Below are 27,964 nucleotides of genomic sequence, written 5' to 3' on the forward strand. Positions count from 1 at the left end.
ATCATAAACGTCCTAGAAAATTATCATATGTTTATTATTATGTAATTCAAGTAGCTATATCATACCCAAAAGAAGACATTAAACCAAATTTGTGTCGCGCCCTTGACCCCTTTAACCTCAAAGATAAATGCATTCAAATTTATGAAAAACGGCGCGACATACACACGTACTAAATCAGTTTCGATATATTTTTATAGTTATAAAATCTCTTGGAATTTTATTTGACGTAAATTTTTAAGAGTTTTTGAAAGATGTTCGACGAGACAGACAAACAAACGTTCCACTCGTACATCTCATGAGTAATTGAAAAAAGGTAAATAAATATAATAATCATATAGCGATTGTACAACATCTAAATAACACGTACACCATCATTTTTGGCAAGATACATTGTTAAAATAGATTTACAAGGTTACTCAGCATCTTTTTTTACTGTTTCTCATTCTCTCTCTTTCTCCCTTTGCTCCTTCTCCTCCTTGTGTTCCTCATGAAAAAATAAAGGAAAAATAAAAGAAAATAAAACATAAACGAAGAAGTAATAATAAGCAATTGAAACCGCAATATTATTATTTTAATGACAAATAGAGAAAAGCCCGTGAATATTTTATTGGCAGAAGAACACGTACACCTATTCATATATTTCTTTTGCAGATTATGTAGCACGGGTTGAGGTTGCGACAAACGATTTAACATAGTGCGCATGTGCTAAATCATTAAACTTCGCTTTTCTAATAAATTCGCACAAAAAAACGGCAATATTAAATAAAAATACGTTTATTTATATAAAGATTTAACTGTATAAATAGCAATCGAGGTAATATTTCCTCGATATCTTAGCATTTTTCGGTTTCGCCTGGTTAAGCTTTAGTGTTTAGTCAGAGGAGGAAATGGCAAATGCGCATGCTCTATAACACCGACCACCGAAATCCCATCCTGCGTACGACAGACCACTTGTCGAAAATGGCGTGTATCTGAGTGGGAGAAGTAAAGGCCGCGTTGGCAAAGAAGGGCACGGTCGGGACTAGAGCCTAGTCCTATGCAGCGTGCGTTTAGGGGTATCACATTTACGTGCAGCCGTCGTCACGTGATGTGGTTTACGTTATTTTTCGTGCAGTTTTTGGTGGAAATATGCGGTTTCGGATCTTCCCACCTCCCCTCGGCATATCACTGTATAGAATGCCGAAGCTTCACCCCGGTTGTAGCCGTCTACCCCCTGCACTGTGCCGGCTACATGGAGTGGTAGGATCCCGGTAGCCAGGCTGTGCGGAGGGTTGATGAATGCTTGAGCTCAGCCAGTCGGTAGTTGGTACGGGTGCTGGTACGGTTGGTCCGCATTTTAGGAGACATTTTTTTTGAAAAACCGATGAGGACCAAGTTGTTCTTATGTTTTGCAAAGTCACGCAGTAATTGCATATTGATGGGACCACCATTGACATCTCTAACTGTCGAAGCTTACGCAGTAAGTAGTTCAAAAAAATCCATAGAAAGTTGTCAAAAATCAAATTTATACTCTTATTTTATTGTTTAACAAAAAAATTCCCCATTAAGTATTTTCGCTCGTTTAATTTTTTCTAAAAAATAATAATAATAAAATAAATCAACTTCCATTTTCCGCTTGGAAATATAAGAAAGTTGTCATGAAATTTGTTTCCAAGATTTTTCACACTTTTTTAAATCTTGATTTAGATTAAAAGCTTAGAACGGAAATTTTCAAAAAATAAGAAAAGGGGAAAAAGGAATCTTCATCTCGGTCCGAATAGATTTCCTCCAGTTCTTGAAATGCGCTAGATTTCCCGCATCGGGGAGAAACAAGAAAAATATATTTTTGAATTTCGCCTCAAAATCTTTAATATCTTTCCATAATTTATGCCTCAAATTAGCTCGTACCTTTATTCGTTTTGTAAACGTGCTTACGATTAATACTTTACTCGATTTTTTTATAAATGTAAAATTTGAGCCTTTATCTAGGCCTAGTTTCTACGAATGTAAACATTAAGTGCACTATTGACCCCGACTTTGTTAGCCATTTGTGTTAAGAAATAGCCTCAAAAGCGAACATTTCTCCATTTTCGAGCTAATTTATGCGATAATATTTGCATACACAAAGTTATAAACGTTCAGACATCCATACGTACAGAAGTGTTTACAATATTTTTTCATCTTAGCATGCAGCCGAATATAAATTCGTTGCTTAGATGTTTTTATTTTAAAAAGAATCCCCTATTTATATAAAATTTAGAGAAAATTAATAAATTAATTTATTAATTTATTATTAAAATGTAAAAGAATCTCCTGTAATATTTACGAGAGTCGGAAAATGTTTAACGTGCAACATTCGATTAGAAATACATGCATATGTATATTTAAAAGCAAAAATAAATATGAAAAATGGAATAAAAATAAAAAATTATATGCATTCAAATATTGCAAATACATATTGTTAAAAGAGAAAGCAAAATAATCGAGTATATAAATTAATATTAGCAATTTAAAAAAGCAAGATACCGTATAAATGCAACGTTTAGTAAATTTGTAAAGTGGTGATAAACAAAATTGGGCTGTTTAAGTCGCGATTGCAGGTACCAGGTGACCCAGTGTGCAGGTACACACCTTGACTTCCTGGGCTCAGATGTTCCGATCCAGAAACTGCAGCATAAACGTATTGATTTCTGTCGCCCGGGTCTGGGCTCGGCTGCTTGCTTGGGGGTTGCAAATGGGGAAGAAATGTTAGCCTTGTCTCCACGATACACCTTCCTGTTGTCAGGTCACATGATTGGAATCAAGCAAAGGATACAGTGAGAGAAATAAGCGTCCATCCTTCGCCTTCAAAATATATCTTATTCTGTGTTTCTTGGTCGAAAGATACGAAGAAGATTTTGCTTTCGAACAAGCTTCCTTCGAGATGAACAGCAGGATGATGATGCTCGTAAGATTTTTCGGAAGAGACATTCGTTTCATTGTCTTTGGCATTTTAATAATTTAATACGAAACACCGTTTGAATTTACAATTTTATTATGATTTTTGGGTTGTTTATTTGTATTTTTAATAAATATCAAATGCGTCGAGATTCTGTGTGTTTTTAATCAACTAACACTTTGCTTACTAACTTAATTAGTAACTTACTACTACAGGAAAAAAAATCCGTAATATTTTTAGTAAACATTTCCAAAATCTTATTTAATTTCGTAAAATTTTCCGCGTTTAATAATCCAAATAATCGCACAAAAAACAAGAAATTTCAGGTAATAACTATAAAAAAATAGTAATAAAAAAACAATACAAATAATTACAAAATAACTTAAATATTATATTAATAAATGACAAAAAAATGTAAATTTTGATATCAATTACATCCCACTGTGGCATATTGCCACTTAATATCAAAATAATTATCATAAAAAGAAAATATTTCTTTTAATTGTATTATTTCAAACCACTTAGAATATTTTTGGGTAGATTATTTTCAAATTTATTACAGACTTGACATGATTTATACTCACCAAAAGTGAACCTATTCATTTTTAATCATCAGAACTTATGAAAAAGCGCTTTGTTATATCAATGCAAGTAAAAAGTTAAGTTATGGTAAAGGTGACGTTTTATTGATGCACGTAAGGAAAGATTTTAGACTGGCATACATCCAAAAACTATTTTATGGGAAAGGATTTTTTTGTTTCTTTTTTTTGAATTATTTTAATTTTTGAAACGTTCGGGATATAATATTTTCTCTAAAAAATAAATCCAATTGTTTTATTTATTAAACTCAATTATTTTTATACTATATCTTACCATTTTTAATATCCAAAATCCCATTTTCATTTTGTTTTCTGAAGGTGCTCGTTTGATAATTTTACTTTATTTCTTTTTTCTTCTGCTCTTAAAATAATTTTGAAAAATTTTCATCAATTAAAAATAATTTTTTAAACTAATTTTAATGTGGAAATCAATTTAAATGTTCTTGTTTCGTGAATAATTTATTTTTATAAATGAAATAAATAATTAAAATATGTGTGTGTGTGTGTAAGCGTGTTATAAAATTTTTATTTTTAAATATTTTTTCAAAACTATTTTCATTATTTTAAAATTAAATATATTTATTTAATTAAATTTTAAAATATATGTATTTTTTAAATTATTTTTTAATCAAAATCTGTATATAGAAACTGTTAGGGAAATGATGTTAATTAAAGATAAGGCATAGAAAATAATTAAAATATTTTATTTTTTTATAATTATTTAATAAATTGTTTTAAATATTATAATAAGAGATTGATATGTGTATATGTATATATGTATATATATATATTTTAAAAAGAGTTTTGTATATTCTTAAGAAGCAAAATGGTCTCTTAACAAGGCAATTTGTGTAACTCGGTAGTTCCATAATGAACATAATTCTGTATAATTAACGCATACGATGGACAGTTTTCGGCACGCAGATCGTTTAAATTGAAACTGTTGGGTTAGAATAGAATAAAAGAGAATTAATTTACATGATAGTCGAATTTTGCTGCGCATTTTATCCAGTCTTTCATTTTGCATGTAATGCTTTACGTGTATAATGAATATGTATTATATATGATACACACAGAATTGTTTATATTACTCCAATACACATGGCGTCAACAAATCTGTTTCACAATAAAAAAAATTATAAATTGTATTTATATTGATTTACTATATAATAATATATTTTAGATTGTCATATCGATTTTTTTTCCCAAAAATTTTTGTAGGTGAATGTTTAACCTATATATTTAAATTCCGAATAAAATGCTGTTTTTGTTTGTTTATTTTCGATTTTATTTCGGTAAAAGAAAGATTTTTAAGAGTATTTTTTACGAGTGTGATATATATAATGTAAGTTTATATACTGGAAAAAGTGTAGAAGGATATATATTTCTTGATATTATCATATTAAAATAATTGCGTAAAATTGACCATTTTAATTAATTTTATTTACAAAAACACCCTTGATTTTTAATTATCTTTATTAAAAAGAAACAATTCGCGATCATTTTACATTATTTTAAGGTAAAAATCATTTTAAAAAAGTTAAATAAACAGAAAAAGTTATAGTTTAATGAGGGTTGCGTATGATTAAATTTTATACATAGATTATAGAAAATAGGAAGTATAACTTAACAAACCTGACCTTCTAATTTATTATTCATTTAAAAATAGTACAACATCTAAATTTAATGATAATAATTTACCAGATGTTATTAAAAGTGTACAGAAATTGCTCTTGCCTTGTTATAAACATTTTGAAAATTGAGAGTAAGAATCTACTACTTCCAACCTTTGAAGAATCGTCACGTTTACATACCGAGGGAGCCGTACTTAAGATATACGATCGTGATACGATAGAAGACCATTACTAAATGAATTAAAATTGCGTTCGGATATATATAAAGCTTTAATCTTATAAAATATTCGAGATTTTATATAAAAAAATAAAATAGTATATTTAATGTCACCCTATAATAAACGTATTCTCGTATTTTCTTTCTTAATAACAACCAAAGATGATTGCTATCTAAAACCAATAGATTGTCAGGTACGATGATTCAACAACTATTTCTCTAATATCTGGCATTCCTATACTTCATAAAAATACTCGACAGCAATCGCTGAATGAAGCTAAGTAGCTGGTATTTTCAGATAATGATGTATTCTACTTAAGTAGACGATACGTCTGTTTGATTTTGTCAAATTATTTACACTCGGCTATGTGTATTTTTTAACTGTTAAAACGTTCTTTTATGTTAAAAAGTTTTTATAACTCTTGGAAATCCAGAATATTATTGTTATTCCTAGACGGTGGTGAATGGATATTTTTGCCTTTTATTGATATCAGACTGAGGGTGAATTATACTGCAGCGATTCATGCTGTTTGGATAGTTGAAAAATCCTAGTTGTCTGCCAATGAAGCGGACAGATTGTTGTAGTGGGTGTATCGGAGGAGAATGAGTAGGAAGAGAATTTTAACTTGGATCCTCATAGCGACACGTTGGAGCTACTACTGTTTAATCACTCAGATGATTTCATAGAAATATGATTCATGGAAAATAACAATTATTTTAAAAGCATCAGACCTACATGATTTTATTGCTAATCTCTTAATGTAAAAAGCAGTAACACGTTTTCTCGTCAACTAATAGCGTGATATTTGATTGTGATCTAAAGTAATAAGTTAATAAAAAAATTAAAATTTGTTTTACTAGAATTGTTTTTAAAAAATTTCTAGCTTCGATTCTTATGTTTATGATTCTATTCATAAATAGGTCGGGGTTATTTTATCGTGAATATAAACTAACAGATCAGAAAGTTTGATACTTTTTAAAAAAATTGGATCTTAAGGAAAACATTTTTTCCGATATTTTTATACATAACACGTTATCGTTCACACGAAAATAACCTTTAAAAGTCTAGACTTACACTCGATCTCTAGAAAAATGTTCTACAGCCACTTGTCAGCTTAAGCGAGGAAACTTAAGTACTTTTGAAGGGATATCCCTTCAAAAGAACTAACTGCAAATATAGGCATTGAAAGCTATATAAAATAACTATATAATAAGTATTTTTAGTAAATATTTAAAGAGGAATTATTAAAAGGACACTTTTATAATTAATAAAGATTCGAATCGAAAGTAAATTTGGAATATTGCCACTATAAAGACTTCGATATAACTTAGTAATTAGTATAAAACGGTTTGCGATCTTCTAATGGGTCGGCATGTGTTTCATCCGTAATCAATATATCGTTTAACAACTGGAAAAATACCTGATTTTAAACGTATTAAAAGTTAAAATTTCTTTACCTCCAGAACAGGATTAAGACGGATTAAGTAAGGAGAAATATTTGAACACGGATAGCGGAAGTACTATAAGTATTTTAGTATGGAGGAACGACGAGAGAAGGCGCTAGTACATGGCATGACTTTACTTGAAACGATGCTAAGGATTCATTCTGGATCTTGACAAAGTAGAACAGAAATCAACCAGTGTCAGCGAACTGGTTTGTGGGATATGTCTAACATAACAAATTTTGTGCTAGCGACAGGCAGATTCTGTGCTATTGTGCTGCCTTTAATAGATCAATACATTGAGTACGTCACTTCACTTCTTAAAGCTTTGTATAGAATCTGTCCATCGGACTTTTAGCTGATATCTTTGTCTTCAATGAACGTAAACTAGATAATTTTTATCGTTTATATAGTATATATTTTAATCTCTTCATGAAGAGAAACGATATATTTATAATTTTTCTTGAATTAATTCATTGTATTATTTTGTTTATGAGTCAGGAGGTGAGTTTTCTCTAAGAAAGTTAATATTATTATAAGTATAAAAATGATATTACTGCTTTAAATTATTATTAAATTTTCAAAATATTTTATTAATTAACTATAATTTAAAATAACTAAACTCAAATTCAAAGTAAAAATATGCAATTTAGTTTCTATCAAGCACATATTTTCTGGGTACTTTTAAAAACTTTTTATACTGTTTTTTGTTTGTTTTCTTGCATTTAACTTTTTTTTAATTTTAGAAATTTTATTTAAAATATATATATAAACATGTACAATAAACATTTCTTATGATTGTTTCTACGAATTCGCTTAAATCACGTATCTAGTGAACGTAAGATATATTTAATAGCAGGAAGTTGGTTTTCCTGCATAGCAACTCTACCAAGCAGGAAATCGTGTTTTACAGGTGCTGATACGTTTTTGTCTAAATACTACTGAGCAAATATTGAAAACTTTATTTTCCAAAAATACTGTGAATAACTATCATACAATATAGAATTGTTTGAAAAATTCTGACGTTTATATTGTAGAAAACTTTAATTTTTAGAAAGTAGATCTATTACTTTATTTTAATTTTACAATGATTAAAAATATTATTGTTAATGAATTAAAATTAATCGTAATTACTTGTACTAATTAAAATAATTTAAAATGTTCTTATACACCTTTATAAATTAAAATTTTGACATTTTTTTCAGTTGAATTTCCTGAAAATATTTTTATTTTTAATTCATAATTTAAATTTATTCGGAAATTATTAATAATGATTTGATTTTGAATAATTACTAAATTATAATTTATTTTAAATGATTTTGAAATGTATATGAACAATTTTATTTAAATCATTATTTTAAAGTCTTGGTTCGTTTTTTATATTAAAATTTCGAGTTATATTTTTTCAAAAATGTTTAAAAATAATCAAAATTTAGAAGAAAATTTGCAATTATTTTGAATTACATATGCAAAAAATTTTATTTTAGATTAGTTTTATATAATTTTTATTTTTTCGCTCATTGATTAATTCTAATGAAAGTAACAATAATTCAAAGTGAATATTATTGAAACAAAGTTTTCAATGCTAGTATATGGATTTCGAATAAACTTTCTCGGTAAGATCTAACAAAAACATTTATTTTTACGAATAAAACTAAACAATTTCATTCCAAATTATTATTTTTTAACTTTCTATATCATATTTTAGCAATAAAAATTGGACAAAGAATATATAATTTTTAATTTATCCGTATGAAATAATAAATTATCAGCATACTTAGAAATATTCTCAGTTAAATCATTTTAAAGGAAACTGCTCAATCATAAATTCAAAACTTATCGATAAAAAATGTATTATATATTTATTGGAATATTTTATTTGGTTGATTCAAATTAAATAAATTTAAATTTGTCAGTTTTCTTTCTTTTTTTTTGGATTTTAAATTTTTTGTCACGCACTTCAATAACAAATCTATCGAATTTCTCAAAAAAAGTTGTATAATGACTTATTCAAAACTTTTGTATTATTCGATTGAGTTAACGGTTTTCGTATTTTAGATAAATTCGATTTTTAAAGTTAGATTTTATTGATTTTTACCCCTTTTCTCTCCTGGCAATGAAGTAATGCAATTTTTGCTCTATTTTATATATATATATTTTTTTTTATTTAATATCTTTGTTTACATATGATATTAAATATATAAAATGTTTTTAAAATGAAAAAAGAGCAGTTTTATGTACATGAAAACACATTTTAATCGGTTAAAATAATGTAATTTTATATATATATATATATTTTTTTTTTCTTTCTGCCACTGGTCAAGTTGTCTGTAAGAACAGCTGTTGTGGTCACATGTCACAAGACACCGGTCAAAAACTGCTGTTTATATCGGAAAAAGTTGAATTATCATCTTTATCATTATCATCTTGATATATATATATTTATCCAATTTTGGTCCAAACGAAAAAAAGAATATTTCTAAAGAAGAAAATCATCTTATTTTAAAACTTCTGGAATTTTAATGCAGTTTACAAATGCTAGATGAATTATCAACCAATAAACTATACTAAAAACATATTATTTAACACATATTTATAGCTTCATATTTAAAATTTTGTGTTTTAATTATCTTATAAATTTTAAAAATTTCTTCTTTAAAGTGTTTCGAAATTAAAATGTGTTTTAAATTTATAGAAATTTAGGAGCATTCTTCTGCTTTATTCAAAATAGAATTCTATATTTTTAATAAATTTTTAAAATTTTATTCATGAAGTTGCGGCTTTTAGAAGGCATTCTATATTAAATAAGCATTAAATAAATAAATATGAATATATATAAAATATTTTATTTGAAATATAACTTCATTCAATTTTTTTTTAAATAAAAATTTCAAAAGCTACAGTTTAGGAGTAAAAGAAAAAAAATAATAAAACATTCCTAGCCCACGTTGTTTGCTCAGCAATTGTGTGTGGAGTTAAACCACGGATGGTTGACAATGAATGACAACCCCTGACATTATCTTTATGATTGATTCTTGAAGAGGTCAGGCTATGCCACCTTCGTGGATACAAATGACCCCTTGACCCCATACAATCATTCAAAAGAACAGTGAATGTACTGAGTGGGATTAATGGTACGAAATAGTAAAAAATTGCAAGATTCTTCGCTAGTTTGAACACGAAAGTTTATTATTGTTATTTTGATTCTTTCAAAAAAGCAGTTATTTTCAATGTAAGAACGAGAATGCAGTAATGTTTGAAGTCAAGTTTATAATTATTAATTATAAATATTTTACTGCTGCAATTAATTTTTTCACGTCTGTATAAGTTTTAATGTATTAATCTTCATCGAAAATCTATTCATAATTAATAGACTACGTGCCTTTGTAAATTAGTTATCTGTTATCGATTAATCAAGTGTAAGATCCATTTAATCTAATTATGTTTGGATACTTTATTTTAAACGTGGGTTTGACTTTACTTCAATTGGAAAAAAAAAGAAAAAGTTATCCGAAGAAAAATGTATTAATTTTTAAAATTTTTAGGTAAAATAATATATGCAAAAATAGAAAAAATATACACATTTGCTTTGCAAAAATTCAGAAACTATCCTTCATCCTGTAAAAAAAAGAAGCAATGATGCTACTTACTTTCCAAATTCGATAAGCGTTTAGATATAAAAATTCTATTAAATACTCATTTATAATTATTAAAATAGGATATTTTCTTTCATAAAAATAAGGAAATAAATTAATAAATTAAATATAAAATATCAAAAAGCAAAAAATAAACGCTAAAAAAAAAAATTTTGAATACCACTTTTTGAAATATTAGTACAGCTGAAAGTGGCAATAATCGATTATTATTGAGTGAAAAACGTTTTTTGAGAATTTAAAAATAAAAAAAGAAACAACAAAAGGACAAATTTTTTTTACGAATTATAGACTTTTCTAAAAAACATTCTAGTTATTTCCTAAATTCAAATAAACAATATTAGTTAATTATTGATTAATCTATCGGAAAATTAAGTATAAAATTTCGTTGTAAGCATCAAAAATAAACGAATTTTGTATGCGATAATATAAAAAAAAGGTTAAGTTTTGATTTTAAAAACTTTTTTATGTATATTTTAAATATATTTTTTAAGGAATAAGCGCGAATTACTAAATAGAGCATCGCTTGTTTTCTTGTTATTTTTATTGAAAATTTGTCAAGTGAAAAAACGAATGACAAGGATGACAAAATCGATATTATATAAAGACATTGATAGGAATTATATATATATATATATATATATAATAAAAAAAAATTTAGTTAATTTTTATCAAATAAATTTTGTTAATGGATCGGAATTCTAGAATGAAGATAGCATATATAACTATATGTTTAATGAAGTGTAATGGGGGAAAAATAACTATGATAGCGCAATTTAATGGGGTGAGAGAAGCAACTGATAAGAAGGAACGAAGACAAAAAGGCATGTAAAATCTGGTTAGACATAAAAGATCCAAAATCTTGAAAATCTATCAAGATTACTGGCGTTTCTAGGAATTTGTTTGTTCTTTAAATAACACAAGTTATTTGCTAAGTCTTGTTTAGTAAGACGAATTTGATGGAACTTCTTTACATTTCAAGGTCGCTCCTGAACAAAAATGAATTTATAATTACTTTTGAATATTTGACAGTTACTATTACATAAAAATCGATGATAACATTTAGAAAATTTAATATTTTTTTTGTTATTATTATTATTAAAATTCAAAAATAAAATCAATATAGAAAATTGTAAATTAGCGAAAAATAAAATTGATTTTTAACAAATTTAATCGTATTTTTAATGAAATATTTAAAATTATACTGTATATAATACTATATAATTTTTCGAATTAATGTTTTTAGAAAAGAGTAAGAGAGAATTCGAATCGATATTTGCGGAATAAAAAAGAAAAAGAAAATAAAAATCGGGTTGTAAAGATGGTCCATTGTACTTGAAATCGGTTTTTATTTGTATAAAATGAGAATTGATTGCAGATTAGAATCCATGGTAGTTTCAAAAAGAATCGATTTTCTAAAAATCAATTGTAGTCAAAAAATCGAGTTTTGTTTAGATGAAAACGATTATAAAATTGATTTCTCATCTAAACAAAACTTTATTTTTTTTAATTTAGAAAAAAATTATTTATATAATTTAGAAGAATTCTTTTTCATTTCTAAAAAACTCAAGAATACTTTTTATTGATCTAATTGAAAAATATCTGATTAAAATCAACTGTTAATAACTACTTGAATCGAATACAAACCGATTAATCACCTTAATCAATGATGATCTAGTGTTATTATTCAACCTTTTTTTAATAAAAAAATAACTTAAAAAATAAATTAGATTTTTTTACTCTAAAAAGATAATTTTTTTGAAGCAAAATGGCTAAAATACTTCATTAAAATTCAGTTGCTAAACGAGAAAATATCAGTTTTGTAACTCGATAAATACTGTTTATTGCTTGTCTATTTGATATCATATAAGGTATCAATAACGTTCAAGATATTAAAAAAAAAGGTGTTAGAGCAATAATCTTGCTCGATTATTATTCTGAAATTTGCATGAGTTGTTTATAGCTGGGGATATTATTATAAAATTTTGTGTAATATTGGAAAAAATTTTCTTACACGGTTATAAAATATTTTACTTTGACGATCACTTTATTCTAGTAAAAATACATTTTTCAATGGAGTAAAGTGGTAGTAGCTGTTACAGAAATGTATAATATAATGTTTATACAATTCATCACGAATTGCATATAGTGTAATATCAAAATCCGTAAAATAATTTTCATGTTTCTATATACTAATATGATTTATTATATATTTAGAAGTTTATGTAAACAATTTTTTATTGTTGTTATTTATATAATAACTGGGTGCTTATTTCCTTAATAAGCAGATTCTTGTTTTAAAAAACTAAAAAATAAAAATAATTTGAGAACCGAACCAACATCACGAATCTGATCTCTTTGTGTCCTTTTGGATAAACGAAATGTTTCATAAATTAAATGCGTTTGACCTCGCGAACTCACGACAAGGGACCGAACCCTTGTCGTGAGTTCGATTCTATTCGATTACTAGCGCATAAATTAGACGTCTATTCAGTGGTGAATCTAGAAAAAAATGATAGGCGAGGCATCATAATGCAAACAATTATACTCGTAATGCTACTTTACGTCCTTCTTATGTTTACATTTCTGTATGGATTACTTATCAATTTTCAAGATAATTTTAAAAAATGTATGCGTAAAATCAGGTTGTACAAAAGCATTTGTATATTAAGTGATAGATATGTTTCCAAAAAACGATAGGGATTATTTGTCATGTGTATTATCCTGAATTCACTTCAGTATCCATTTAAAAGTAAGCAAGATTTAAAGATCCAAATATACGTCATAAATTCGATCGTATTTGTAAACTAAGTGTTTACGCTCTAATAAGTAACTCAAAAATATTTATAACTAGTCAGAAAAAGAGCATTTGCACACGTGAGATTCAGACTCATCTCGTGAATTTGGTTCTAATAATTTTTAATATATCCACCCTAATAAAACACCAAGAATAAATATAGAAATATATATATATATATATATATGTTTTAGTCTGGAGTCAGATCCGAACCCCACACCTTTTAGGAAGATTTTATTCTGTTGCACCATTTCCTGTACCTTTTTATTGCTTTCATTACTGAATACATTACATAGAAGTTAATGTTATACGCATTTATCGATTAATCGGATTTCTTGTCGATGCCCCTAATAAACGATTAATTGGATTATTACTCTTCTACTTTTTACGAATTAATTGGAAGATAATCAAATATCCTCAATTCTATTTTAGTTAATCATATAATTTTTCATTAAATATATTCGCTTCATTTATCATATTTTTTTTAAATCAAAGTTTAAAAAATTTTTATTAGTCTAATTTATGAAGTTTCGTGCATTAATTGCAGTTTCTTACCAAATTTACCCTTCTATTCACTTGTTTATTGACTAATTAAAAAGAATTTTTTGGAAAGTTTTGTAATTCATATTTAAATATTTCTTAATCTTTGAAAATTATCTTATACTGTCGACATTATCGATCAATGTTTTTATATATTAATCATTCAATTTTTATTATTCAAATTAAACTAGTAGAACCTGAATAAAAATATTTTTAAAAATAACTTATTTTTTCCGATAATGTCATTCAATAATATATTAATGATTTTCGTTGATCATAATTTTTATTCAGGATTATGCAAAGAAGCCTCCTTCTATCTCTGATTTATGAAAATGTAAATTAATAAATAAAAAATTGTACTTTAACGTTTAATTTTCATAAAACTCTCATAAAAAATATTATAAAATACATTTTATATAATATTTTTCAATTTAAAATAACTATAAATATATTGTACATGAGATAGTTTTAAACGCTTGAATAAATTAGAGAGTATCAATGGAGACAATGATTTTAATAAAAAGAAAATTAATAATTTTATAGCAATTTAATGAAAAAAAAGGGGGAAGGAACATGTGAAACATTTTAACGAAATAAAATTAACGTTTTTAATTTCAATATACTTAAAATAATTCGCGGAATTTTTAGAAGAGAAATTACAGAATCCATAAATCTTAACTTCAATAATGAGAATGAGGGGTGAATAATCTTTAATAGAAAAAAAAATTTTACTATCGAGACTAATGGTATGAGATTGCTTCAGCTAGGTTTCATTTCTTCCTTAATTGCATTTCTGTGTCCAGCGAATTGAGAGAAGTTTTCTACACTAAACGAAGAAATAAGTTGGGGAAACCAAACCATTACTACATTCTTCATCAATCGTATGATTATATATTTTAAATTTTGTTCGTATCAACTACCTACTTGATAACCTTTCTTGTAAATCCATATTCTTGGTAAATCTCCATCGCGACACGAGTTATTGAATATTATTCTACTAGCCTAAATTCTTGACAAGGTTATGAAATAATATCTACATGCAGGAAATGAATTAATTAAATATATTTTTATTATTATTATTTTTTACTGTTCAATATGGAGAAAGGAACCTAACGTATAGGAAATTACGGTCTATAAATTTACCTTCTGATGAAATATTGTAGAGATAATTGTAAGACACATTTTATATTTTATTTTTTAAATTTATAATTAATTCGACTTTAAATTTTTAAATGCAATTTAAAAATATATATATATATATTTCGATGTTTATTGGTAACCTATTGATAGTTAAACGATGGTTTATATTGTTTAATTTATTGATAAATTTTGTTATTAAAACATTTTATTTTATTTATTGATAACAGATAAGTAATTTTATAAATATTGGCATTTGTGTCACTTCTAAAATGATTTTAAAATTTTTTTTAACTCATCAACCTTTAAGCTGACAACCGCTCGTAAGATTAGTTGCAGTTAATCATAATTAAATTCATAAATGATGCTAACATCAATTTGCTGTTATTTGAAAATTATGAATTAAAAAATGCTGATAATTTTAGTAATTATTTAAAGCGACGATTTTTTTGTATCCGCAATTTATCCGCTTGATTTAATCTTAATGATATCTTTACGTATAAACAATATTTTTATTTATTTAACTATATTTAAAGGCTTAAAATTTATTTTATAATTTTAATATTTTTATAAAAACAATCTGAATTTTCCAAAATTCAAAATTAATTAAATTCCTTTTGATAAACATTAACATTTGCACTTGATCTGATTAACTGATAGTTCAAGTTATATAAAAATAAACACTTTTGATAGTTGATTTTAGAGCTTGACTTAAACTTGTTGTGGCTCTAAACAATGATAAATAAAAGGCCCTTCCCTGGTTATCAAATAATAGCGTACTTAGTAATATGAGGCCTTTAACTGTAGGCCGAGTGGATAAAGCATTGAACAGTCGCGGGTTCAATCTGACCAACGGATTGGCCACGTGGATTTTTCCGAGTTATCTTCACGTGTCTAACATTTAAATAGGGACGAGTTTCTCATAGAAAGTCGTCCCGGGAGGTACCCCCATTGGCAGATCGCTCAAGTGTTGCATTGCTTTATTCCATCTATCCTATTCTATCCTTTGCTTAACGTATCTATAAGTTCGGCTCTGGTTGATTCCTTTTATAAACCTATCGCATTATTTTATTACCCGAATCACTTTATCTAATAAAGTATAGTAAGGATTTTAAATTCTGGAAATAGGATAACGGACATTAATTTTAGGGATCGAAAGATGAGCATAAATGGCCAGCTCCGTATTCCAAAAATGAAAAGATGAGCACAAATGCAGAGGCTCGAAGATGAGTAGAAATAGAGAACTTCGAATGATGAGCATGAATACAGGAGCTCAAATTCTAGAGTTAGAAATATGAGATTGAATGGAGAGTTTCGAATGGGAAAAATGAGCATGAATACATGTATTGTGCACATTAACCTCATTGCGAATGTATATAATGCGCTTGAAATCAGTATTGGGTGTGACTGAATGTGTGATGGATAAAGTTCTTTCGAAATTTTCACTCAAAAGTTATTATATAGAATATGATTAGATTAAATCCATTATCATAATGTTATATTGTCACCAAACTTTTTTGATTTCAATAAAAATCGTGAAAGTTTCTGGCACACAATTAATAAAACAAATATATAATTATATTATATCCTGTAACTAAGCATTTGACTGTTGTTCTTTTACATAGGCTAGTAGTTTTTTCAAAAAAGTACATAAATGTTTTGATATTTTTGAATTTTTAATTAACTTTGCTGCAAAAATATATTTTTTAGTATATTTTTGTTTAAATTGATAAAATTATACATCCTATATTATGAATGCGTGAGTCAGAAATCCTAGTCTATATTATTATGTATATATTGTACTTTGATCAATATCGAAGGTTAAATTGACCGAAATTATTAAAATTCTCATATATATATATATAATATATATTTAATGATTAGGCTATTATCATTAATTTAAATGCTATTTAATATTTAAATTTTAATAGATTTTATAACTCTCACAAATCACTTTAAATTATTTCGATGCATTTAATACTAAAGGAAATTCATATGAAACTATCGAAAAATTACTTTTCTTATATGAATTTTTATTTAAATTTATTCGATTTATTTAGAGTTATTAGTTTTTAAAATGTTAATGATAAATTTATCAAAAAAACAAAAATATTTAAGGATATTTGTTTAAAACGCCCATAAAAGAATAATAACATTTATTTAAAATGCATTCAAAAGTATGCTATTTATTTTTTAAAATATCAACAAAAGGCATGATGATGAGTATTGAAAATGCATTCAAAGATAATATTTAATAAAAATGCATTCAAAAACACACATTTTACTTAAAATGAATTCAAAGATATCATGCTATATAATTTTTAAAATGCCCAAGAAGACATGATAATAATTTTAAAATGCCCGCAAAATCATGATGATGATGATCAAAAATGCTTATAAATACACGATGATGATGAAGAAGTGACCACAAAATCATAATAATAGTTAGTGTATATTTAAAAATGCGCTCGAAGACATATGATATTTACTAAAAGAGCGTAAAGATATGATAATATGTGCTTAAAATGCATGATAATATTTGTTAAAAGTTTCAATAGTGGTCAAATTTTATAATAATCATTGTTTTATAACCGACTCTATTATAAATGATGAACTTGCATCCGTCCTCTACGGATCAATACTGTTTATAAAAGATGCTGATCGAATTCAGACTTTATGTTCTTATCAAATATAAGAAGTAGTAAAACTTTCGATAGCTACTTATCCTATAATCATCATTCAAATCATTTATCCGTTTGTTTGCAGTTATTCTTAATGATAATTTTCATGAATTCTTTCGATCGATGTCGAACGTTATACAATGATTAACAATAATCTTATGATTTTATTTATTAAAAGAGATCAATAATAAATCCATTCGTTTGTCGACAATATTCGGAACAAATATCTGATCGAGTTCAACCTTTGTATGAGGACAATAAAGATCTAACAAGCTATTCAGCTCATATTAGTATCGATACAGCACCGACTTAATCCGTTCTTTTACCTTCTCTCCGAACTCAAAAAGCTTTATAAAAGACTGAAAATTGAAGTCATATTTTATCTAAAATTTAATAATATAAAAATAATTTTTTAGAAAATATATAAAATAGATTTTTATATATATAAAAAAAAGTTCAAAAGGAAATCAAAATTTATGGATTTGTTTTACAATCTTTGTTATGATTGCACCAATTTATTTAATAGTTATTCATTGATTATAAATTATAAGTTATAGGTTACTTATAATAGAATAAAATGATGAAATGCTTTATTCTATATATTTGCTTGTTTGTTTTTAAATCTAAGTTTTATGTATTAAAATGATTAATTTTAAAATGTATAATCATTTTACCGCTTACATTTTTTCCCTACTTCCTTAGTTCTGAACGTTTAGAATTTAGAAAAAATAAATAAATTTATATTTTTTAAAAATTATATTTAAAACTTTGATATTAATTAAATAAAAGAATTGTTTATCTGTTTGCAGGCCTCCATGATCGTTTACTGTCTATAACGTTGTCTTCGAATAGAATCTTCAATTGAACATCACTGCCTCCAATCTACAAATGGCTACTTCATCGACCATAAATTTGTGACTATTGCTCAAAATTTTTTCTTCATTCACTTGTAAAATATGGAATATCCACTGGTTGTCATGAGTTCGGATCCCGATTTGGGAACAATATATTTAGACGTAACCGAAAATGGTACAAGTTGGAATCAAACCATCGAAGATGCTGATCTTAAGGAAGATTTATCGCCTTTTCAACTAGCAACTCTACTTGTTATGGGAAGTGTTCTTGTTTTCATCATAGTAATGACAATTGGTGGAAACTTTTTAGTATTAATGGCCGTTATATTTAATCCATCGTTAAGAAGTGCTACAAACTGTTTTATCGTCAATTTAGCACTCGCTGATCTTTTATTGGGGATAAGTATTTTGCCATTTTCGGCTACTTTAGAACTACTTGGGAAAAAATGGCTTTTCGGTCAAGTTTTCTGCAATATCTGGGCAGCTACTGATGTCCTCTGCTGTACAGCATCTATTAATAGTCTTTGTGTCATCAGTGTCGATCGTTATATCGGGGTCACTAGACCACTCACCTATTCTTCATTAGTTACTCACGGAAAGGCAATAGTAGCATGTATCCTCGTTTGGGTGTTATCCATCGCCATTTCCGTAGGTCCATTGCTAGGATGGAAAGAACCACCCCCAAAAGATCCATTTGTCTGTGAAGTTAATAAACAAATGGGTTATGTCCTGTTTTCTGTATCATTTTCGTTCTACATTCCAACGTTAATAATACTTGTTGTCTATTATAAAATATATAAGGCAGCTGCAAAACAAACTAAATTTTTAGAAACAGGAGTTAAAGTAGTTAAAACTTCCGGAGCTGCGGATACCAAAGAGCTGACTCTGAGAGTTCATGGAGGAACGCACCATGTCGTGTCTTCTAATTCTCACAATAAGAAAGAGAAATATGAGACCAACACGGTGAAGATTCCGGTACTCGGTTTACAGGGAAGATTAGCTAAGTTCAGAAGACAGAAAAAGGCAGCTAAGACCTTAGGAATCGTTGTTGGTGTCTTCATTATATGTTGGTTTCCATTCTTTTTTCTTCTGCCATTCAGTAAGTATACGTTTTAAAATATATACTGTATTAAATATTTTACCATCATGTTATATACACTTTACAACCCCGATTTAGCATTTTTGTATTTTACATTTTCAAATTCATTTTATTTTTCTATGATACTTAATTCGCTTATAACGATGCTCTAACTTTTACTTTATGTCCAAATTCTTTTCTGTAATAATTTATATCATTGGCTGCTCATGGAGTAGTAAATGAAGAGTAACCGACGATCTATATTTATAGTCTATAATTTCATGAGATTATAAGCGTGATGTATCTCAGTTATATTATGAACTAACTAGATTGTGTATTAGCAGTCTATTCTATAATTCCTGCATTTATCGCTCTGTAATAGCAAAAACGTTAAATGGAGGTTATACTATATTTTTCAATTTTAAAATCAAAAATACAAGATATGTTTAAATAAGAAATTAAACTTTTTTAAACACTTTTTTTAAGTCTGTAATAAATCTTATTTTTATTCTGTATTTAATTTAATTCTTTTCGAATAGAGCTAATTTATTTATTTATTTTTTAAAATAAAAGTGGAACAAGGTCTCATTTTTGAGAATATCATTGCATTAAATCTGTTTTCCATTGTAACTCAATTTTGTTGCAAGTCTTCATTATTTTCCAATAAAGTTGATTACTTCTTGTATCAAATAAAAGTTAGCCACTACTAAAAACAGATTAAAAAAAAAGCTTAGATGATGATAAACTCATTCAAGAAAATATAACTTATCTAGAATTTGCTTCTTAGAAGAAAATAAAACAAGTTGAATACAATTTTTTGAATAATTTTTTGCTTATAAAAATGATTTATAAATTAATTATTTTTATTTTTTAACTAAGAAATCGAAGTTGTTTTATATAAAATCATCAGCAATAAAGAGTCTGCTTTATAGAAGACAGCAATAAAATGCTCTTTTGTAAAGCAGAAAGTTTTATAAGAGAGCATTTTATGAGAGTTGTAACCAAATTTAGATTTAGAATAAAGTAAAATTTTCCTTCTAATTATTGGAGAGTAAACAAATTAACAAATTGGAATATTCCCTCGAGGGATAAAATATATCTATCACTTAGTGTGCTTTCTTTTATTATTATTATTATTATTATTATTCGAAAAAAGACAAAATATCTTACATTTAGCAATGTCTTATTTCAAAGATTGAAGTTATTCAGATGACAAAAACATCTGGTGCTGGCAACAATGAAACGAAATGAAGTTTTAGAGGAATGGAAATAAAAGAATAAATATTTAAGAAATAAATTCTATATCAAAAATATTTCGTATTAAAACGAATATTGTTAATGAGTAAAAATTTATAATTTTTCTCATAAGTTACCACTACAATATTATTTTTCTAAGAAATTAAATTGTTAACATTAAAAAAACTTAATAATTCTATAACAATTTTACAAATACTGATAGATTAACATTGTTTTAATATCATTAAAAAATAAAAATAATACTTTTAAAATTCGAATTGATGTATTTTAAATGTACTTTTTAATTTTATTAAGAATTAGAAAAATGTATATATATATATATTATATTTTTTATTTATTTATTTTGAATCATTTTATGAGATTAAGATCAAATTCTAACTTTTGTCCCTGGCCCACATTTTAAATATCTTATATCCCTTCTATTTACCCGTATAAGGGTCATAAAATTTTTGTGTGCAATCTCCAATTTACACTGTCTTACAAAACTCTTAATCGTCGTCTTCGTATTGTCTAGGAAAAAGGACTCTTTTCTGTTATGGTAAACAGAAATCGAAATGCTTCAAGGACTTTATGACGCTTGGTTCCTTTCAGTTTTAATGGGCTGTTTGTTGCAATGTGAAATAATATATTGACCAACAGTTACGATACAATTTTCTTAAATTGTTTTTAGGTTTTTTTCCTTTGTTTTTATTTGGTGATTAAAATAATTGTTGTTGTTTCTTCCACTTTACAAAACTGTTGAGGTTTATTTACTCACTCTTGTCACATATAAAGTCTTTGCTGCGAATTCTGCAACAGATTTGCTAGAAAAATATTCTGTTTTAACAATTAGAGAACTCATTTGAAACTTTTTAAATTCCATATGAAGAAATTAAAGGTTTGAATATTTTCATTCACCTTTTTTGTTTGTTTTTACCTAAAAAATGACTTTATTTAAATATAATTTTAATTGCTTTCCTTATAACTGTTTATATTATTCAATTAACTCTACTAATTGGACAGAACTTATTATAACTTACAAGTGTTTTCTAAATAACTACTTTATATTGCTTTATTTGTCTGATTTTCTACCCTTTGTTCGTTTGCATGTCTATCCTTTGCCTAAGTAAATTTTATCTTGGAATTTATAAAAGTTATATCTTTAGGTTTTTAAATGCTTCAAATGTACAGTACACAAATCTGTTTCTGTTTGTTTTAATTCTTCTAGATATAAATCAAAAAATTTTACATATAACATAATTCAAAGTTTATTTAAATATATCTCATATGATTTCACAAAATTAAATGTTTTATTTGTTTCATTTTTTCCATATTAACGTATATCCAATAATTTGAAATATGCAATTAACTCTGTAAAGATCTAATGATATCTGTATACAAGTAATTTTGCATTTCGTCAAACTTGCTCTTATATCAATATGTTAAATGTATTAACAAAAATAGATCTTTTTAAATTTTTCATATTAATAAATATTCAATAATTTTGAATGTATTTCAATGAAATTCGGTTTACATATTGAAGTTTACCAGTATAGTTACCAATACAAGTTAATCGTACCAGTTAATTCATGTTATTGAGCAAAAAATTAAATTAATTTATTAAACAGTAATAAAAGGTCTGAAATATCCCGTCAATAGTTTTATTACATATCAAAATTTCAGGGGAAAAACATTTTTAATTCGTTATTTTATTTTATTTTTGTATTACAAGAGACAATTTACGGTTCATTTTTTGTGTAAAATTTACATAATGTTTCATGTAATTTAAAAATTATGAACTTAACCAGCAATTTTATAACAATTTCTTAGATATTTCAGAAGACGAGATAAATTTTAAAGCAAAATTTTTATAAAAACTAATTAACTTTGATTTTTTTAAGAGTTAACCCCAGTTACAAAGGCATGCGATGTTAACAACTTTCTAAACTATTGTAGAGCGTTTTCAAGTGGAGAAAAAAAGTGAATTACCTATAGTTAAAAACAAGAGTAGTTTAGCAATGCAGAAATTCGTTTCCATTATGATCACGCGCAGTAAAGTCTAGAAACGATGTATCAAAGCTTCGATACAATCTTTCCACCATGCCATAATCATCAATCATTCTACCATGTTTTTTCTCTCCTTTACATTGACAAAATCGAAGAGTTGTTGAGAGAGAGAGAGAGAGAGAAAAATAAAAAATTATTTCAGCCAAGCTCATCATTGCCAACTCTTAAGTCGCTTGTTTAACATATTCTCACTTGTTCAAAGAGTAAATCTCTTTATAGAAACGTTGCGGTCAGTTGGTGCCAATAGAGCACCGAATTAACTTTCCTGAATTTTTTTTTTTTTTTAATAAATTTGATGATGAGGAACAATTCTTTTTTCAATTAACTTAGTCAGTCATAGTTTGGTAAACTTAAACGGCGCCGTCTTGACTCTCATTTAAGCGTGGGTGGAAGTTATATAAAGAAGATCTAAAGTAATGGATGATACACAAAAGTAAATTGTGACATTTATCGACAGGTAAAAGTTATATATTTAGTTGATTAAAGAATTTTTTCTGGCATGGAAATTTAAAAGACAAAAGTAAATTCTGTAAATATTGAAGAATATAATCGTTTTAAAAAGTTTTCTCGAGTATTTTGCATACAATATAGACTTGACTAAATAAAAGATTTATTTACTTTAACTAGTTTTCTTTGGTAACAAGTTGTGTCTAGTGATTAATAACAAAGTAATATGTCAGCATTTCGATCAATTGAGTTACTTATCGATTTTTACAAGTACTTGTATAAGTGGAAAAATCAATATCTGTTACAAGTAAATATTTTGAATTTCTTTCAAAGTTGATACACTGTTTGTATCCTGTGTGGAGTGCTTTAATAACTCGATACGTTTTAGTCATTATTAACAATTATTTATATATAAATTTAGACTAATTTTAAACAACACTTAAACATGTTTTTAATGTTTAAATTGTTTTTGTTAAATAACAAAAGTCATATTCGACTTTCTTGATCATTTTCTTTTGTAGATGCATAATGTTAATGTTATAATTTCTTGATTAAATAAAATATTTACATAAACATGGAGCACATATTTGACTCAATTTATTAAAAACTATCTTTAAAATGATTCATAAATTTAATACTTAAATGGTAAATTTCTGTAGAAGTTACTTCAGAGTTGTTACAAAATCTGATAATTGAAGTATTAAAGTTATCTGATTGATGTTATAAGGATTTCATTGTTTGATCATTTAACATCAAATTAACTTAATTTTTTGAATATTTATATTTGATCTTGTCAGGACTTTGTTGTTAATATCTCTCAGATTTTAATAAGGTTTCGTGATAAATGTGTTAATATTTATCCACTATTTATAAACTTTGTCTTATAAGTTTTCTGAGGAATTATTATTATGTTCGTCTTGTATGCCAAATAATAAAAACGTTTATAAAGAGAGTTAAATAGATTAAGATTGAAAAATTATTGGAAGTAACGTCTGCGATATGTAATTTTGATATTAATATCTAAAATATTATATAATATCTTCTTCAATTTTTAAAAATCCAACATAGCTCATATTGATTGTTACACTTACTAAGAACATCACCTGAACTATACTAAACGTATTTTATCTGTTTTGTAGAAGTATAGTTGCGTTTTTTCAATTTATTTCTTGTTTTTTTCTCAATGGAAACTTATTTTAATAATTTGTATAAAAATTTTAATAGGCGAGAATACAATAAATTAAAAATTTAATGATGATAATTTGTTAGAAAACGTAATAAAAAATACTTAACATAAAATATGTATGCTTAATTTTCATTATCGTGATAACGTTTTTTATCTTTGAGTTTATGTTTTAATTTAAATGCATGTATGTTTTTGAATTTGTTATAAATACTTAATATAAAATAATTTGTTAAATGATACTCAACATCCTTTTTATAAGTTACAAAGCTTATGTTTTAATAGATATAACGGTCTACACTTTCACAGCACCATATTTAAATGAAAAAAATTGTTTTTTTTTTCATCTTATAAATTTAAATCCGTGTTTAGAAATTCATAAAGAAGGATTTAAATTACAAATCTTGTTGAAAAACCCCATGTAAACATAATAACTCCATATTTTAAAGGCGAATTTAACAGTTCTATATTTTTATGGGACCCTTTATTGTAGGTATAAAATAATAGAATCTATATAAAAATATATAAATAAATATTTATAAAATTGAAACTTTTATATATAATTCGAAAAATTCTAATCTAAACATTTTATTCGAACAAAATCAATTTATAGTTGCTGCTTTCTTCTAACAGAAAACAAAAGAGAAAAAACAGAAAACGGATATCAACATTAATTGATTTGTTCTTGCGGTATCTATGAGTAACCGCTGTGTCTTTTCAAGTGCTCAGCTCACGTCTAGAGAACTTTCCCGATTTCAAGATCACATATATAGGTCAATAAATATATAAAAGCTCAAATCTAGCATCTGTAATTAAAAAAAGAAAGAATGATTATTATTATTATTATTATTCTATATCTAATTACATATAAACATCATTAACTTCTTAGTTAAAAAACGGTATGATTTGTATAGAAAAAGACTTTAATAATTTATTATATATTTTAGAAATCAAATAAGAAGCTATAAAGATAAAGTTGAGTTGAGTTAAACACTTTTTACTTGGCCGAACACATAGCTGTGGGTTAGAGAACGTTAGCCTTGACACGATGCAGTTTCTCTCCGGTTAGTAGAGAAAATTTCATTTTTGTTCACAAAATTCCAATTTCTGAAGCGTCCAATAACTCGCTCCATAGATCCACTGCATCACTCTTTAAGTAGACTAAAGTTGAAAGGAAAAATGGACGATTTCAACAACCATAATAAATCTGCACATATCACATTATATATCTATACATATTTTTTCAAAATGACTTTTAAAGAATTATTTTTTAATACGTTATAATTATATTAAAATATACTTTATTGTTTATTAAATTAAAATTGTTATTGATAGTGCTATATTTTGGCATTAAAATGCTTATTTTTCTAATAATTTTTATGAAAAAATAATATTTAAAAATTGATGTCTGTTATGATTGTAATTGAATATTTATTAATGAATTTTTTTTAAATATTTTGAATTTTTATAGCTTTTATTTGTGTTAAGAGTTGAAATTATTATAATTATTCTTTTTTTTATTAATAATCAATTTGAAATTACAGTAACTTCGTGTAATATTAACAATTGAAATGAATTGAATAAAAAAAACACTATGCAAATTTAGGAATTTGAAAAATCGATGTAATTAAAAAACCGTTAGATTTGTAGCTTTGTTTTTTTTTAAATTATGCTTAATAAAAGAAATAGAAGATGAAGGAATTTTCCTAGTTACAATTGCTATTTTGTAAATTTAAAAAGTGTTTCTACTTGTCAGACATTTATAAAATTACAATATAAACATCAAAGTAAACTCTAAAAATATTCTAGTGCTATAAGAATATAGATTTACTGTAAAAAATCAAGTAATATTTAATTTACTTTCATATTTCTCTTTTCAGGTACTCTTTGCATGAAGTGTAACATCCCCGATTTACTATTCGATGTATTTTTCTGGACAGGTTACTTCAACAGCTGTTTGAATCCCATTATCTACGCTTGTTCAAGTAGGGATTTCAAACGAGCCTTCCGTCACGTCCTTCGCTGTAAAGGTCTAACCATACACCGAGGTAGTCGAAGAGATAGCAGATCAATAAGTTCGAAAACTATACATTTTACATTCCGTAGTACCAGAAGGGTGCCATTAGGTAAAGCCAAAAGGGAACAAGGTACATCCTCCGATAACGAAACCGGTAGTAAGATGTCCAGTCGTATGTCGTCCTTAGAAGAAAGAGACTGCCCTCCAGGTACACCTCCACAACTAAATGGATGCGATATCATTGATTCGGGCAATAGGGAAGCTTTACTGCCAGATGAGCAATAACTATATACATATGACACTAGTTTGCACTGCTCTTTATTAGCTTCCAAGAGTAATATTGCGCATACGCGCAAATCTATTGCCCGTAGTTAGTACACATACACGCACTTGCCAAAGATTAGAAGGGCGCGCGTTTTAAGAATGTGGTTTTTAGTGATATAAAAGCTTCGCACGTTCTTCCACACATGTGTTAGAAAAAATAGCACTAAAATAAAGAATATTAGTAATGTATGAGGCTGTCCTTGCCAAAAAGTGTGGCATCTATTTTTGTAAAATGCTCAGTGATTAGAGAATGTAACATAAGCTAATGTTACATCTCTCTAATCTTTCACCGAAAAGGCAATACAGGGAGGTGTCTTCATCCTCTGGACATAAATTTTGTCTGATTGTTGACACATTTAGAGGTTCTATGTTGTTGTTGTTGCTGAACATAGTTTATCGCACCCGATCATCCTAAAAATCCTTTATCCTTACCGATAATTCGGTGTCAATAGGGTGAAAAATTGACGCACTTTCGAGTTATCCAATATTTAAATCGCGTTTTTGTTTCGAATTTAAGACGGAAAAATGTTTCCTCTAGCGTGAAATAAGGATCATTTGCAAATAATATTTATCTGGTTGCACTGTACCATTTCATTGTCCGTATGTTTTGTCTCGAAAGGAAGCAAACTCAATTAATTCCTAATTCTGTCATAAAAATAAATAAGTAACTATAGTAGTCATCCCTCCTAACTTGTACGTAAAACGTCCAATTTGATTTTCTTTCAGTATTCCAAGCTGATAGTTGACAAATTTGAATGTTAATGAATTAAAAAATAATAATAATTAATAATAAAAAAAGCTTGGTACAACGGAAAAATGTAAATTTTCTTGAAATAATTAAAGAGATATATTCGTTTTTTTTTCTTTTTCTGGTGTCTGTTTAAATTATTTTAAAGGTTAAAATATATTAAATATAATATACTGTTAATGTTAATAAGTAAATATTTAATCAGGCTTCATTCCTTTAGTAATTATTTTATATTTAGAGAATAAGATGGATTAAGTTCATATTTAATCGATTTTTTATAAAATATAAATCAAAATAAGATCAAATTTCTAATCTGGAACTTAACCTATTTGTTTTAATAACGACTTTATAATTAAATAAATAAAAATCATCGTCAAAATTTTAAATTTTTA

At 26.4% G+C, this 27,964-nt stretch overlaps 1 protein-coding gene across 3 annotated transcripts; it reads left to right on the forward strand.

Annotated features, from left to right (window-relative positions):
• The first annotated feature begins 995 nt into the window (after positions 1–995).
• Positions 996–27,654, forward strand: LOC136982396 (alpha-1A adrenergic receptor-like). 3 transcript variants are annotated; one of them, XM_067278896.1, is made up of 3 exons: positions 996–1,459; positions 18,408–19,571; positions 26,364–27,654. In XM_067278896.1, the coding sequence occupies exons 2-3, from the start codon at positions 18,575–18,577 to the stop codon at positions 26,783–26,785; spliced, it is 1,419 nt and encodes a 472-aa protein (XP_067134997.1). In that variant the 5' UTR covers positions 996–1,459; positions 18,408–18,574; the 3' UTR covers positions 26,786–27,654. The 3 variants fall into 3 exon arrangements, with proteins under 3 accessions (XP_067134997.1, XP_067134991.1, XP_067135004.1); XM_067278890.1 differs by having other exon boundaries at positions 18,428–19,571; XM_067278903.1 differs by lacking the exon at positions 996–1,459 and adding an exon at positions 7,015–7,314 and having other exon boundaries at positions 18,428–19,571.
• The last annotated feature ends 310 nt before the right edge of the window (positions 27,655–27,964 follow it).

Source organism: Centruroides vittatus, unplaced genomic scaffold (assembly GCF_030686945.1).
Source record: "Centruroides vittatus isolate TY-2023 unplaced genomic scaffold, ASM3068694v2 contig_1168, whole genome shotgun sequence".
Taxonomy (NCBI): Eukaryota; Metazoa; Arthropoda; class Arachnida; order Scorpiones; family Buthidae; genus Centruroides; species Centruroides vittatus.